The 14756-nt window shown below is 37.8% G+C and overlaps 1 protein-coding gene across 5 annotated transcripts in view; it reads left to right on the forward strand.

The window, feature by feature from the left end:
- Positions 1-14756, forward strand: part of LOC587887 (venom protein 302) — a 38356-nt gene that overhangs the window by 11851 nt on the left and 11749 nt on the right. The window contains exons 1-4 of one of the 5 annotated variants that reach the window (XM_030992787.1): positions 1665-1720; positions 4094-4203; positions 4960-5113; positions 6195-7151. In XM_030992787.1, coding sequence (XP_030848647.1) covers positions 4148-4203; positions 4960-5113; positions 6195-6545 — 561 coding nt within the window. In that variant the 5' untranslated portion in view covers positions 1665-1720; positions 4094-4147 and the 3' untranslated portion in view covers positions 6546-7151. Of the gene's footprint in view, positions 1-1664; positions 1721-3600; positions 3725-4093; positions 4204-4959; positions 5114-6194; positions 7152-14756 lie in introns of those variants that run through there. The other 4 variants (XM_030992789.1, XM_030992788.1, XM_030992792.1 and 1 more) reach the window with 4 other exon arrangements.

Here is a 14756-nt window from a genome sequence, read left to right on the forward strand (position 1 = left end):
TGTAGCTTTCTTTCAACTTTCTACTTTCAACTATTTGTGAAGCGTTATACTGTATGGGTGCATGGTACCCGCGAATATATATATTTCACATTGTACATAACTATTTAGCTTTCTTACTTAAAGATAATTATGAGCTAATCAGTATTTTGTCGTTTATGAACCACTATTGTGATTCTAGTTAGCATTTGACATATTCTAGTTGGGGAAATATTATTACGATTTTCAATATTTGATTTGATAACGTTTTGAGAGATTTCCATCTCAGAAGGAGATAACTAACCTTCGATTTGACAATGAACCGGCCAGATTTTGCTAGTCTATTAGTCCGTACTTTCTTAAATATGTATCGAGTTATTATGTCGTTTATTTTGTTTAGGATCTTACAATACCATGTCAAGAGAATAATCATGTTTATATGTGTTCCGATATATCAGGGATTGGTGTGGAATTGGCGTACAATTTATAATCATTTATCTACGATACGTTGGTGTCTGCGTGATTAGACTATGTACGCTCATGGTGGCGGTCTCCTGCGTTTTCTGTAATTTATCTTATTTTTTTCATTGAAATTATATTTGTGTTTGTATGCATCTTATTTAATGTACTTAAAAAATGTATAATTATGTAAAATGAAGGAATATTTGTTACTTTATGTATATGATTATGTTCTATTTTGAAAATGCAGAAATAAAAACAAACAAACAAAAACAAACGTTCACACGGTGTGTACACTATGAACATAACGGACAAAGAAAGCGGACAAAATATACAGTTCCTCAGGTAGACAAAGGAACATCCCTTCACTGCTATTATGTAAAACGGTGAATATGCATGTGACACCTGTTCTACACATGTTTACATAATAGCAGTGAAGGGATGTTCCTTTGTCCTCCTGAGGAACTGTATATTTTGTCCTCTTTCTTTGTCAGTCATATTCATAGTGGTATGTGTAGGGTGTGAGCGCATCGTTGAAAACAAAGAAAGGATTACTAGTACCATTACAAGTACTACCTTGACAAAGAGGAACTTGGGCTTTTAGGTTTATTTGTCTCAACTCTGTAATCTGTATAGAGCAGGTACTAGTAGCTGAAGCAAATATGCTTTAGCCATCACTATTATATATGTATGAGGGGGTTTTATTATGGTCCAAAATGTTCATGTATCTTTACAGTATGAATTAAGTTAGAGAACAACAATTGTTGTTCATTTGCACGATATATGTCCAGTTTACTATATATCTATATCATTCAGTAGTCTCCAGTTGTATATTATTAGTCAGACATGTATAAATCTATTTAGTCTATTCGTATTATGTTAGTTATAGTTTCTTCGTTATAATTAGTTAGTACATATTTGTTATCGTCTTGTTTACTTTATTTAGGTTTAGTCGAGTTATACGTTTCGAGTATTTGTTATTAAGTTAATGGTTACTATACATTATCCATTCTAGTGAATGATAAGTCTTTGTTTGGTTAAATATTGGAAAGGGACATGTTGTTGATATTTACTTTGCTATTTCATCTAATGGCTAAGTTTGGATGTAAACCTATATATTAGTAGGATAGGAACTATAGATGTGTATTTGTGGTTTGATTATGTGAGTTTGTTTGTTGAATACGAATATTCAATTATGTTTGATACAAGTTATTACTTGTTATTAAAAGGCAGTCCGTGTCACGAGTTTAACCATCACACATCTCCTCTTCGCCTCCTGTTTTACAGACTCATCCCATCTCTATTTTTGGTACCCTACTATAAATTATAAAAGTAACGAGGGCTACATGTGTATTTACAAACAAAAGATTTTAGTTATCAGTCGGTTTCATATCCCCTTTTGAATGGTTTGAAATGCCATCACATTTATATACACTAAACTCATTATAATTTGAGAAATAATAGCTTTGCAATTATGTTCATTCTTTTTGGGATTTCGTCTGCTTGGGCAGTATTGGTCCATTATGTGACGTCATTAAAACATCGTTATTTTTCTGGCGAATCTCTCGTATATCCCGGATGCTATGGAGGTGGTTGTATTTGTATCTTTAAATCACCCGATATGTAGTTGACCTAAAACTTGTACGATGGCCATCTGTTAGTTTACCAGTTTCTAGTGGTACATTAGTTTACATAATTTGTGATTTTGTTTGAATTTCCACTTTAAGGGATAACATATTCAAGGGCACCAGAGCTAATAATTCAGAAACGTGTAGCAAATGTACAGTAGGTGGCGAGTTCAACTAATGACCAATCGTAAAGAAATTAAAAGTAGATAAATGTAGAAGAAGCGAGCGAGCAAAACAGGGAGAATTTCATTATTGCAAAAATGGTATTCTGTCATTTCTATGATAAGAAATAAAAAATAAATATTAGGGCATCTCGATATCTCGATATCTGGTTGTCTGGAATCCACCTTTTAAAAATCATCATTAGTATTATTTTATTGCTTTAATTTTAAGAATGAATGAAGCGAGCGGGGGAAACAGAAGACACTTCACTGGAGTAAAATTTCATTCCGATATAACAGCGCACTAGATAAGGTTTTTTTTTCTCGGGAGTCTTGCTTCCGGAGTATGACGATATTCGGCTATAGCGAGGTGCTCAAATATCGTCACGTGGGTTCATTCTTGCTGTTGTCTGAAACCATACCGGGGGGGGGGGGTGTTTTAAAGGTGAACTTATCTCTAAGTTGGACTTGACATTTCACACGGAGATTTCTTTAAAAAGGGGGTCTTTTTTCTTTTTTTCTCTCATCTCTTTGGACTCCTGAGAAATTATTCCGAATTTAGGGGGGGGGGGGTACATTGAGCATTTTTCATGATTTAGGGGGGTCGCCAAGGCAGGAAAAGCCCGCGAAGGGGGGGGGGGGGGTTCGGAAATGTTGGCAGTCCTCAGGTAGGGGGTGCTTTCAAAAAGAGGGTACAAGCATATGCGTACCCTAAATAACACTGAGTTGGGGGGGGGGGGCGGGATATATACATAGGACTGAGTTATGACCTGATTCCCTATTGGGGGTAATTAATGTGGGCGGTAGAACTTAATGTTCAGGATTATTCCTAGTTTTGCTTACGTGATTTGTAATTCCTTATCATTCTACAAACTTTAAAGAGCGCCTATACGGTCCTCGCAAAAAAAACTTGGCCCTTTATCACTAATACAACTTCGCATTACATAATCGTCTTGTTTGGGGTAAATATTATGTTGCATGGTAGTTGATTTCTTCCGAAATTTCAATTCTTAACGTTTTCTTATCGGAAAGACTTTGTAACAATATAAACAAAATAGTGCAGTGGCGTAGCATGGATATACAAATATTGAGGGGGCACCATCATGGGGGTGGGGGGGGGGGGGAGGGGGCGATATTCCTCATTTGATGAAATGCCAGTTAAAAAATAATTAATTCGGGGAGAATACGGTGTTGGGGTATGTCTTCTGTTTTCATCTTCTATTTACCTTAATTCTCCTTTAGTTTTCTTCTTGTTCGGCCATTTGATTAGGGGGTAGGCCTACATAATGACGTTCCCCTGTACACCCCCCCCCCCCCCCCGCCCCCGGATCTACGCCTAACTCAGAATGGTATTTAAGTAGGGGTGTTGTGATGGGCTCAATAATCACATATACATCAGTGTAACGCCAGGTTTTATCTGTATCGTAAGGAAAAAAGCTCTAGCTCTGAATCTACTGGAAACTTTATCTCGGACGAAGGACTATAGCATATAGTCAATAGGTAGGTCCTTTTTTAATACAACTATTAATTCCGTCTTTTCGATAAACTATATCTTTTGTCGTCTTTCTTTCCTTTTTAGATTATTCTCTTGTTTGAAATGGCTAGCTACAGTCTGAATGCATACCGGTACTGATATTTTCGAGGGAAAAAAACGAAAAAAAAGCAAACAAGGCTACCTAGCTGTTGCTTAATTTGTTGTTTTGAAAGATCCCTTTATATCTTGAATGTTAATTTTTAATGAAGTCAGTAAATATTGGTGTATGTATACAGATTACACTTACATTACACGATTCCACTTTAATTGATTCATCTATTTCCCTTTTCGTTATTATTATCCGTGATTACTTTGCTGAATTATGCTTTCTTTCAAGGAATTTGCTGGAATCCGTTTTACGAGTCGATAAATGAACATTTCCAAGGACAATGATGTCTTCTAAATGGTTTTGTGTTGTCATGGCAGCCATCGCTCTATTTGGCAGGTAAAAACAATTAAATTATTTCTCACACGTCTGATAAGAAACAGAAGGGCATTCACTGTTTAAAGAAAGATCGAACGTACAAAGGAGGTTGACAAACCGAGGTTTATGTACGTCATATGACGCGTTTTGACGCGTTTTTACAAACCAGGTTAAAAACGCGTCGAAACGCGTCATATGACGCACGAAAACCAAGGTTTGTCGACAAACCTCCTTTGTCAATTCGGGCCATATTGTATCTCACCAAGAGTGCAATTTATAGAACCTATACGAGATTTCTTTGAAAAAAATGCATCGACTTTTTAAACAGCAATATCTTTTTTTAAAAATACTCATTCCATATGGATCTCCGTATGTGGTGTTGTACGCGATTTTCTAGATTTCATGTGGTCTTTCCTGTGAATTAATGGAATGCAATGTTTTGTTTCTCTCTCACTCTCTTTTTGTCTCTGTTTCTCTGTCTCTCTATCTCTTCCCCTTCTCTCCCTTCTCCTCCCCAGTGTCGGCTATAGGTTTTCATTTGTATTTGTTTATATTTGTTTTGAAGGGAGGGGGTGCAGGGGGGAGGGGTCAATCCTTCTCAAATAGTTTCAAGCTTCAAAAAAAAAAAAAAAAAAAAACGCGAGGCACTTGAAGAAAAACAAATCCAAGAATCCCCCTTCCCACCTAAAAGCGGAAAGCCCCCCCCCCCCCAAAAAAAAAAATGAATTCAATATGTAATATTTAATATCCAGCTTGTTTCCTTTGTTTAAATTTCAGGGGAGACTGTCTGAGTTGTATCTGTCATGAGGATATATACCCACTAACACCAGAGGAATGGAGAGCCCAGAACTGTCCCGTGGATGTCCAGTGCCCAGCCGGTTCTCAGGTCATATGGGATATTTGCTACTGCTGCAAGAGCGAGTGCTCCAAGGTAAGGAACTCTTCTAGAAAATACATGTATAAGGCCTTAGAAAAAGAAAAAAATGTTGTATTGCCCTTTAGGTGCCAAAACATGGGTCGGTCGGTCGGAATTTTTTTTTTAAAGTTTTTTTACTCCCTCTTTGGGGCTGATCTTTTTCAGTTTTGAATACTTTAAATACATTTTCCTCCTAAAAACACCGGTATAAACAATTCTTTTTTTTTAAGCCGACCGTAGATTTTAGGGTCGGTTGCAAAGGGCAGTACAACATCTTTTTTGGTTGGCCTAATTAATGCCTCAGTCACACATTTGTGTATTTGGCTTGCGCATTGCTGCGTATTTATGGCAAGCCGTTTTAAATTTATTCCTATTTCTTGATATCATGAAACGATTTTCTGTTGTAAAGCAATGGTAATTCTTGATATCAAGACTGCTTGCCATAAATGCGCATCAATACGCAAGCCAAATACGTAAATTAGGTGTGATTGAGGTATAGCCTGGCTAACTCACTTATTAAAAATTCATGTATGTATTCCAGTACATGTACCTGGAACCCAGTCTAGATACCTTCATTGTTGCTATGTCGGAAAATCCTCGGGTAAGCCTTCAGGTTTTCAAGAACAACCTATGTTTAAAAAGTATGCGTAACATATTTTGAACATGTTAGTGAAGCAGTCTATTCAGGGGTCTATAGGGGAGGGGGCACTTGTCTGACTAATGAAAAATAAGGCAAGCGATCGACCTATCACCTCCTTAAAGACTTGCTGCTTCTGAGGTGCATTTATGTTAAAAAACTTCTCTTTCGAAAAAAAAAGTATAATTGTCATCCTATTTTGATGTGGTCAAGGAGGCTAAATAGATTCCTGTACAAATAAGGGCCATTTTAAAAAGTATTACTTACATATAGAGCCCCCTTCCCCTAATCGATTCGCCACTGAGAAAAGACATTTAGTTTTACTTTAAGTTAATTGTTAAAAAGCTAGTTGCCTTCCGCTATTTCTCTCTGTATATATATTTATTTATATCTCTCTCCTTCTTCCTATCTCTCTCTCTCTCTCTCTTTCTATCACGTTCATTCTTCACGTGTACCCAGTCGGAAGGCGATGAGTGTGGTGGTGAGTGGGGCGAGGTCGGTACATGCGGGGATGGATTGGAATGCTACATCGAAGAGCCGGATACTTCCGAGTACAGGCCACCCATAGGCAACTGCGTCCCGCTGAAGCCCACCGCTGCCACCGCATCGGGTGGTGCAGACGTAACTGTACCATCCGGTGACGCAGGTGGCGCTACAACAACAAAGCCGAGGACGAGGATGGGATGCGGCAAGAAGCAAATGGCGCTGATGGGAGAGGAGGAAAGGATGAAGTGTGAGGAGGCGAGGAAGATGCGAATACAGAAGAGACGGGAGAGAAACGGCAAACGAATTAATAATCCTCGAATTTAAGTTCATGCTATGTTCGAATATCGGGCATATAGAGATCTATTACTGTCTTAAAAAATATAAGATGCATTGTCGCAATAAATTTGCCCCGATATATTTTGAGTCTTTCGATCTCCAGTTCGTTTAAACCCGTTGCATAAACTTACTATTGATAGTAACTTTGCCATCAATGGCAACTACCATGATAACAGGGCTCAACGGCCAATCAAAATCAAGGTTTACATGGTAGTTGCAAATGATGGCAAAATTACCACAAATGGTAAGTTTTATGCAACGGGGCCTTAGGGCGTTATCCTGAAAAAGAATGTTATTTTTTGTGCCGGTTAGAATTAGGATAAGTCATTGGTTATAATGTCGGTGCAAATCTGCATAAGCTTGCGTTCAGTTAAAAAGAGACGTCTACGCAAGCACGAATGAAAAGTGTGTGTTCAGCTCAATTTGAGTATCTTGTGTATTTTGAACAAATCAGAGTGAATATGAAATGTTCGAAAGCGTTTTCTATTTCATTGTGGATAGATTATATGACGCCCTACATTTTCCTGTAATGAGCATTATCAAAATCAAGATAATTATTTTTTGTATTTTGAATAAACCTGAGTATGAATGAAATGTTTGAATGTGTTTTCTATTACATTGTGGATAGAATGTATGACTTAGTGATCACAGAGAAGGAGAGAAAGAAACAGAAACCATGACAAGAATCAAAAGACAGAAAAAGACAGAGAGCATACAGAGATAGGAAAAGAGAAATAGGCCTACTGCAAAGAAAAAGAGAAAATGAGAAATAGAGAGCCTGTGAGAGAAGTATAAATCAACTAGATTAAACAGAAACAAATGTATACATACTCTTTTGAAAGCAGGCCATTGAACTTCAATGCAATTCAATGTATTTCTCCACAAATGCCAAACATAGGAAAATACATAAAATCAAATACATACATGCAATAAAACGACTCCAATTTATGTTTGAAATAGAAACAAATCAGCAAAGGTAGAAAGGGTAGTCGAGGACTACCCCCCCCCCCCAATAATAATAACAAATTATACAATCAAAAGTAAATATAAAGTCAAATGATGAGGTGGTACCAATAACGAGAAAGAAGAGGGAGAAAATATCAAAGACGGGGGGGGGGGGGGGGGAGTGCTTCCGTGAATGTTTAAAAAAAAAATAATGATGGATTACTTGAGTATCAGGAATAACCTTAACTTAGCCTCAATGAATACAATGAAGGACAATTTATATCAGGTGGAACATGACTCCATAACATATAGGCCAATTAAAGGCTTTCAGTTTTTGTAAGAAAGTCTTAGCTATTATGGGTATATGAAAACTAATACATTTCTTGCCATATAGAAGAGTTCTGTATAAAAAGGTCATCATAGACAGGTGGCAAGTTGTTATGTTTGTACTGGAACATGAATTGACCGAGCTGCATTAACATTTAAAATATTCATCCGTTTTAATAGGGGTGCAGTATGTGCACAACCCCCCCCCCCCCCCCCCACAAAAGTAGGTCTGTAGATTCAATAACCAGTGTGTCACTTTAACACCCGTCTTATATACACATGTGCATGTAGAGCTGTTGACTGTATAGTTAGAAACTAGAAATAATAAAAACATTTCTTTTTTAAACATCACTTTATTGTTCAATCTTGCACAACAAAGAAGAAGATACAAAAGCCCCGGACAATTCCATTTTATTGGAAAATGCAGGGCATTTAAAGTACATACAGTGTATAATGTTATATAACATCAACAAAGTAAAAGTATAGGATAAATTGATGGCCTGCCTGAGCCAGCTAGCCCAGCTACATATGTAGCTGCGCTGCATGCCTAGACTACCTACATGCCGGTGCGTGGGCCCGACCAGAGGCTATAGGCCTTCCTAGTCTTCGTACCGTAAATGCGCCTGTTGTGTAGTTTGCAGGCACAAACCCTGGTCAGTCTTAAAAGAGAGTCTGCACTATAAGACTACCATAGGCCATGTACTATAGCTGCTTCTGACACAACCAGTAGGTAGCTGGGCTCGGCTTCTCTCAAGGCACAATTATTTGTTAATAAAGTGTTAAAATAGGGTCTGTGCTTGCAGACTACCTGTTGCGCGTGCGTGTACTACTGCACGGTTCAGGTGGTTGTGTAAAGTATCGCATGTATTCTGGTTGAATAACATTTGTGTCGAATAAAATTTGTGTCGAATGAAATTTGTGTCGAATGAAATTTCGTGGCATGCATTATGTATGGGACGCCGAATAGCTCCTTTGTTGAATACATCTTTTTCATTGAATACCTTTATTGTTGAGTAAAAAGTAAAATAATTCCTTGGAATAATATTTTTGTAGAACAAAACAAAATGTGCCAATTAAGATTTTGTCGAACAAAATTTTTGTCGAATAAAATTGTTGTCGAATGAAATTTGTGTCGAATAAAATTTGTGTCGAATAAAATTTTTGTCGAATAAATTTGTTGACAAATACAATTTTTGACGAACAATGTGTCGAATGAAATTTATGTCGAATAAAATTCTTGTCAAATAAAACTTGTCAATATTTTCTGAAAGTGTCGAATATATACATTTGAGTGAAATATATTTTTTGTTTCCCTAAAGGCGTGCCATAAACGACAAGAAAGAAAAGAACTAGAGAGAAGAAATATTTGACAAAAGTACAATTTCTTCAGTGTTTTTAATGCAAATTCTACATATTATTACTCAAATCGGATTACAAAATAACATCTTCTTGAAAGACCTTTGAAGTAAGAAAAACTGAAAAAGAAAAGAATTCTACTAAAACTTATTTAACCATGACTTCTATTGGAATATAGGTAATGATTTGCACATTCAAGCAGACGATGTCCCATGACATCTCACACATTTTCAGTGCCTGTGTTTTTATCTTCTCTTGAGTTCTTTCTCTTACTTCACTACCGTCAGGCTAAATGTATAATATATTAAGGACTTTTAGATTTAGTGGACGAGAACACGACGAACGCCGACTGATCATGCGTGTCAACGTACTCAACTGCCCATTTCGATTACAATTAGAAATATTTTGGATTGCACTCGACGATATACATGCATGCAGGAAGTAACACTATGAACATGATGGAAAAAGAAAGAGGACAAAATATACAGTTCCTCTTTCTACCTTCAACAATTGCTGTGGTAGACAAAAGAACATCCCTTCACTGCTATTATGTAAAAATGTGTAGAACAGGTGAATATGCATGTGACACCTGTTACACTACACATTTTTTTACATAATAGCAGGGAAGGGATGTTCCTTTGTTTACCTGAGGAACTGTATATTTCATGCGCACGCGGCATATACTAATACCGTACTAGATTTAGGAAAATCAAGGTTGACGCATTCTCGATCGCCGACTGAGACGACGTGACGCATGCGCATTGCTTTAAAATGACGTCACACGTTGCAGTCAAAGCTGTCGACGTACAAATCTAAAAGTCCCTATTGCCTCACTCTAAACCCCGCGAATGTTTTTATTTTGATGACAAATGCAGCGATACAATAATAAAGGAATATGTCGCTTGTAAACAAAATAAGACGCCATTGTATATTCAGCTACACACACCGCGGTATGTTCGGCGTTTCATGAGGGAACAAATGCCGTCCTTAATATCATCCCGGGGGCTTTATAAATTGTGTGTAACAAGGTGACTGTTTTTATGGGTCAATGTCGCTATTCATAAGGTCCGCTATTCATAAGGTCCGCTATTCATAAGGACCGCTATTCATAAGGACAGCTATTCATAATTGGAGAAAAGGGTCATTATTCATAAGGTTCATTATTCATAAGGACCGCTATTCATAATCAGAGAAGAGGGTCGGTATTCATAATACGAGAAGAGGGTCGCTATTCATAATGCAAAATCGGGGTCGTTATTCATAAGGGTCGCTATTCATAATAGGAGAAGAGGGTCGCTATTCATAATACGAAATGAGGTTCGCTATTCATAATAGGAGAAGAGGGTCGCTATTCATAATAGGAGAAGAGGGTCGCTATTCATAATAGGAGAAGAGGGTCGCTATTCATAATACGAAATGAGGGTCGCTATTTATAATAGGAGAAGAGGGTCGCTATTCATAATACGAAATGAGGTTCGCTATTCATAATAGGAGAAGAGGGTCGCTATTCATAATAGGAGAAGAGGGTCGCTATTCATAATACGAAATGAAGTTCGCTATTCATAATAGGAGAAGAGGGTCGCTATTCATAATACGAAATGAGGTTCGCTATTCATAATAGGAGAAGAGGGTCGCTATTCATAATAGAAGAAGAGGGTCGCTATTCATAATAGGAGAAGAGGGTCGCTATTCATAATACGAAATGAGGTTCGCTATTCATACTAGGAGAAGAGGGTCGCTATTCATAATAGGAGAAGAGGGTCGCTATTCATAATACGAAATGAGGTTCGCTATTCATAATAGGAGAAGAGGGTCGCTATTCATAATAGGAGAAGAGGGTCGCTAATCATAAAACGAAATGAGGTTCGCTAGTCATAATAGGAGAAGAGGGTCGCTATTCATAATAGGAGAAGAGGGTCGCTATTCATAATAGGAGAAGAGCTATTCATTATGGGAGTAGAGGGTTGCTATTCATAATACGAAATGAGGTTCGCTATTCATAATAGGAGTAGAGGGTCGCTATTCATAATACGAATGAGGGTCGCTATTCATAATAGGGTCACTATTCGTAATATGAAATGAGGTTCGCTATTCATAATACGAGTAGAGGGTCGCTATTCATAATACGAATGAGGGTCGCTATTCATAATATGAAATGAGGTTCGCTATTCATACTAGGAGAAGAGGGTCGCTATTCATAATAGGAGAAGAGGGTCGCTATTCATAATACGAAATGAGGTTCGCTATTCATAATAGGAGAAGAGGGTCGCTATTCATAATAGGAGAAGAGGGTCGCTAATCATAATACGAAATGAGGTTCGCTAGTCATAATAGGAGAAGAGGGTCGCTATTCATAATAGGAGAAGAGGGTCGCTATTCATAATAGGAGAAGAGCTATTCATTATGGGAGTAGAGGGTTGCTATTCATAATACGAAATGAGGGTCGCTATTCATAATAGGGTCACTATTCATAATATGAAATGAGGTTCGCTATTCATAATAGGAGTAGAGGGTCGCTATTCATAATACGAATGAGGGTCGCTATTCATAATAGGGTCACTATTCGTAATATGAAATGAGGTTCGCTATTCATAATAGGAGTAGAGGGTCGCTATTCATAATACGAATGAGGGTCGCTATTCATAATATAGAGTTAGGGTCGCTATTCATAATACGGGATGAGGGTTGTTATTCATAAAATGAAATAGGCCTAAGCAATATCCAAAATGCTCATAACAAATGGAAATATTGGATGGAGGACACCCTCAAGGCGACACATGGCCCTGAATATTTGTCTTGTTTTTAAGTAGGTTTGAAATTTGTTATCCAATGTTATAAACATAATTGAGAATTTAAATCAATATCATTTTAATCATGAAACATCCTCAAGCTCACCTCCCCTCTACCCCTCCCCCCTCCCGCCGCCTTCGCCTTTATGATGACGACTCGGACATTCAGGTAGCGGACCTTAATATTTATTTTCGGGGGGGGGGGCTGAGGTGGTTTCCTTATAATATATATGGTCTTGTCACCAAAGTAAATTTTCTTAAGTTTGACTATCAGTTGAGGGAAGGGGGGGGGGGGGGTTCGCACAAGGGGGACACATTACGATAGGATTATGTATGTGTTATGTTTCCCTTTTTTGTCACCACTGGAGCGGGGGAAATATGAAATATATATTAGCTAGATTAGGGGGATGTATTTTTATATAATTATCAAAGCTTAAAAGAAAATATAGGCCTACTTTAAAAAAAGACATAATAAAGGGTACGCCACCGTTTGCATAATGCTTTACGGTCGCTAAATCGTATCTTATTTGACTTTAAATCTTGAAAATCTTACTTCCTTACTTATGAGGAGAAAAACAAAATCGTGCAATCTTATATATTTACGAAAAGCTTGAATATTGTATATAATGTAACTCTCTACAACCAGGGGCGTCGCTAAGGGGGGGGGGGTGCGACAATCCCACCTGTCAAGATATTGTCGGTAAAATTGCGCTGCTGTTGGGAAAATGAGAAAAGGGGGAGGGGAAAAAGGAGAGGGAAAGGGAAATAAAAGAAAAGAAAAGGAAAAGAAAGGAAAAAAAAGGAAAGAGAAAAGAAGAAAAAAAGAGAAAAAAGACAAAGGCGAAGGAGAGGAAAGAAAGGAAAAGAAGAAAAAAGAAAGAAAAGGAGCAAAAGAAAAAGGGGATTAAAGAGAAAGAGAGAGAGGGGTATGTTTGGTGGAGTCGCCACGTCGAGGGAGCAAGAAAGATACGCATAGATAATTTTGTTGCTGTGTCGGGTCCGCTGTGTCGGTATTCTTGATCGATCTTCGTATACTATATTTATGTAGAAGTTTGAAGTCGGTGAGATGCATTATGTCGGTAATTTTTTTTCCCCTTCGAAGTGTGACTTTTTATCGGATAAAGAAACATTTTTGAGAATTCAGACAATGATTAAGAGTCGCCCGAATCGTCCGAATCGTCTTATTTGTCTAATATTTCAATGAAACGTTAAAGCTTCCGCGCTTTAACGGGTTATTTTCGTTTCTTTTTTCTTCATTTTCTGGATGCATTTCATGAACTAATGTAGATAAAATGAAATGAATGAATGTTGATGATGTGGGAGGAAAAAGGAGTTACCTAAAAGTCATTTCGAATATACTGAAATAACTTTCCATCTATCACTGTACGTCCCATATAATGTACACTAAACACTCATTACATGTCGTGGGAAGTTTTTTTTAAAAAAAAGGAAAGCAGCAAGCCACATTCCCCAATACGCGCAAACCTCATAGTTAATTTCAAACAGCTCATCAATTTGTAAGACCTAAAATAATCCTCAATGCAAGCAAGTACATGCATCTTACTAGGTAAACCATCTGCAAGTCAAGCATTATACAATGCACTAGCTCATCATGGAAGTTCTAGAAAACAACAGGGGAGGGATCAAAATAAGCTTTGAAGGGCACTTATACGGGGAAAAATGAATTCAGACAAGGATTAAGAGTAGTGAACGGTACAACGAATCGTCTTCTTTCTCTAATATTTTAATGGGACGTCAAAGCTTCCGCGCTTCGCATGGGAAGGGGGGGGGGGGTTGAAAATAATTTGGCTCCTGGCCCCGGATTTATAGGTTAAATTTGTAGACATTGGGACATTGGCATTAACATATATATATATATATATATGTTAATATATAATTGGTAGCTATTTTTGTCGGTATTCGGTGGCCTCTTCACCCCCCCCCCCTCCCCCCACCTCAAACTGAAAAAGGTCTAGCGACGCCCCTGCCTACAACCCCCTTTTTGTCGCATTCCATCCTTTGCTGAAGGTAAGGGACATGATAGATCAACCCCTTGATGGCCCCCTCCCGCCTACGCTACAGACGTGGGGTATCCCCTGTCCATTATTTCGCCTACTGATGTTTATTGCTTATTTAATTTACATTTTTTATGAATAGCAACCCTTATACCGTATTATGAATAGCGACCCTCATTTCATATTATGAATAGCGACCCTCATTTCGTTTTATGAATAGCGACCCTCTACTCCTATTATGAATAGCGAACCTCATTTCGTATAATGAATAGCGACCCTCTTCTCCTATTATGAATAGCGAACCTCATTTCGTATTATGAATAGCGACCCTCTTCTCCTATTATGAATAGCGACCCTCTTCTCCTATTATGAATAGCGAACCTCATTTCGTATAATGAATAGCGACACTCTTCTCCTATTATGAATAGCGAACCTCATTTCGTATTATGAATAGCGACCCTCTTCTCCTATTATGAATAGCGACCCTCTTCTCCTATTATGAATAGCGACCCTCATTTCGTATTATGAATAGCGACCCTCTCGTCCTATTATGAATAGCGACCCTCTTCCCGTGTTATGAATAGCGACCCTTATAAGTAATGAACCTTATTTCGTATTATGAATAGCGACCCTCTTCTCCTATTATGAATAGCGACCCTGATTTCATATTATGAATAGCGGTCCTTATGATTAATGACCCTTAATATGAATTATGAATAGCGACCCTCATCTCACGTTATGAATAGCGGTCCTTATGATTAACGAAC

This window comes from Strongylocentrotus purpuratus, unplaced genomic scaffold, assembly GCF_000002235.5.
Source record: "Strongylocentrotus purpuratus isolate Spur 01 unplaced genomic scaffold, Spur_5.0 spur5_scaffold_20, whole genome shotgun sequence".
NCBI lineage: Eukaryota > Metazoa > Echinodermata > Echinoidea > Camarodonta > Strongylocentrotidae > Strongylocentrotus > Strongylocentrotus purpuratus.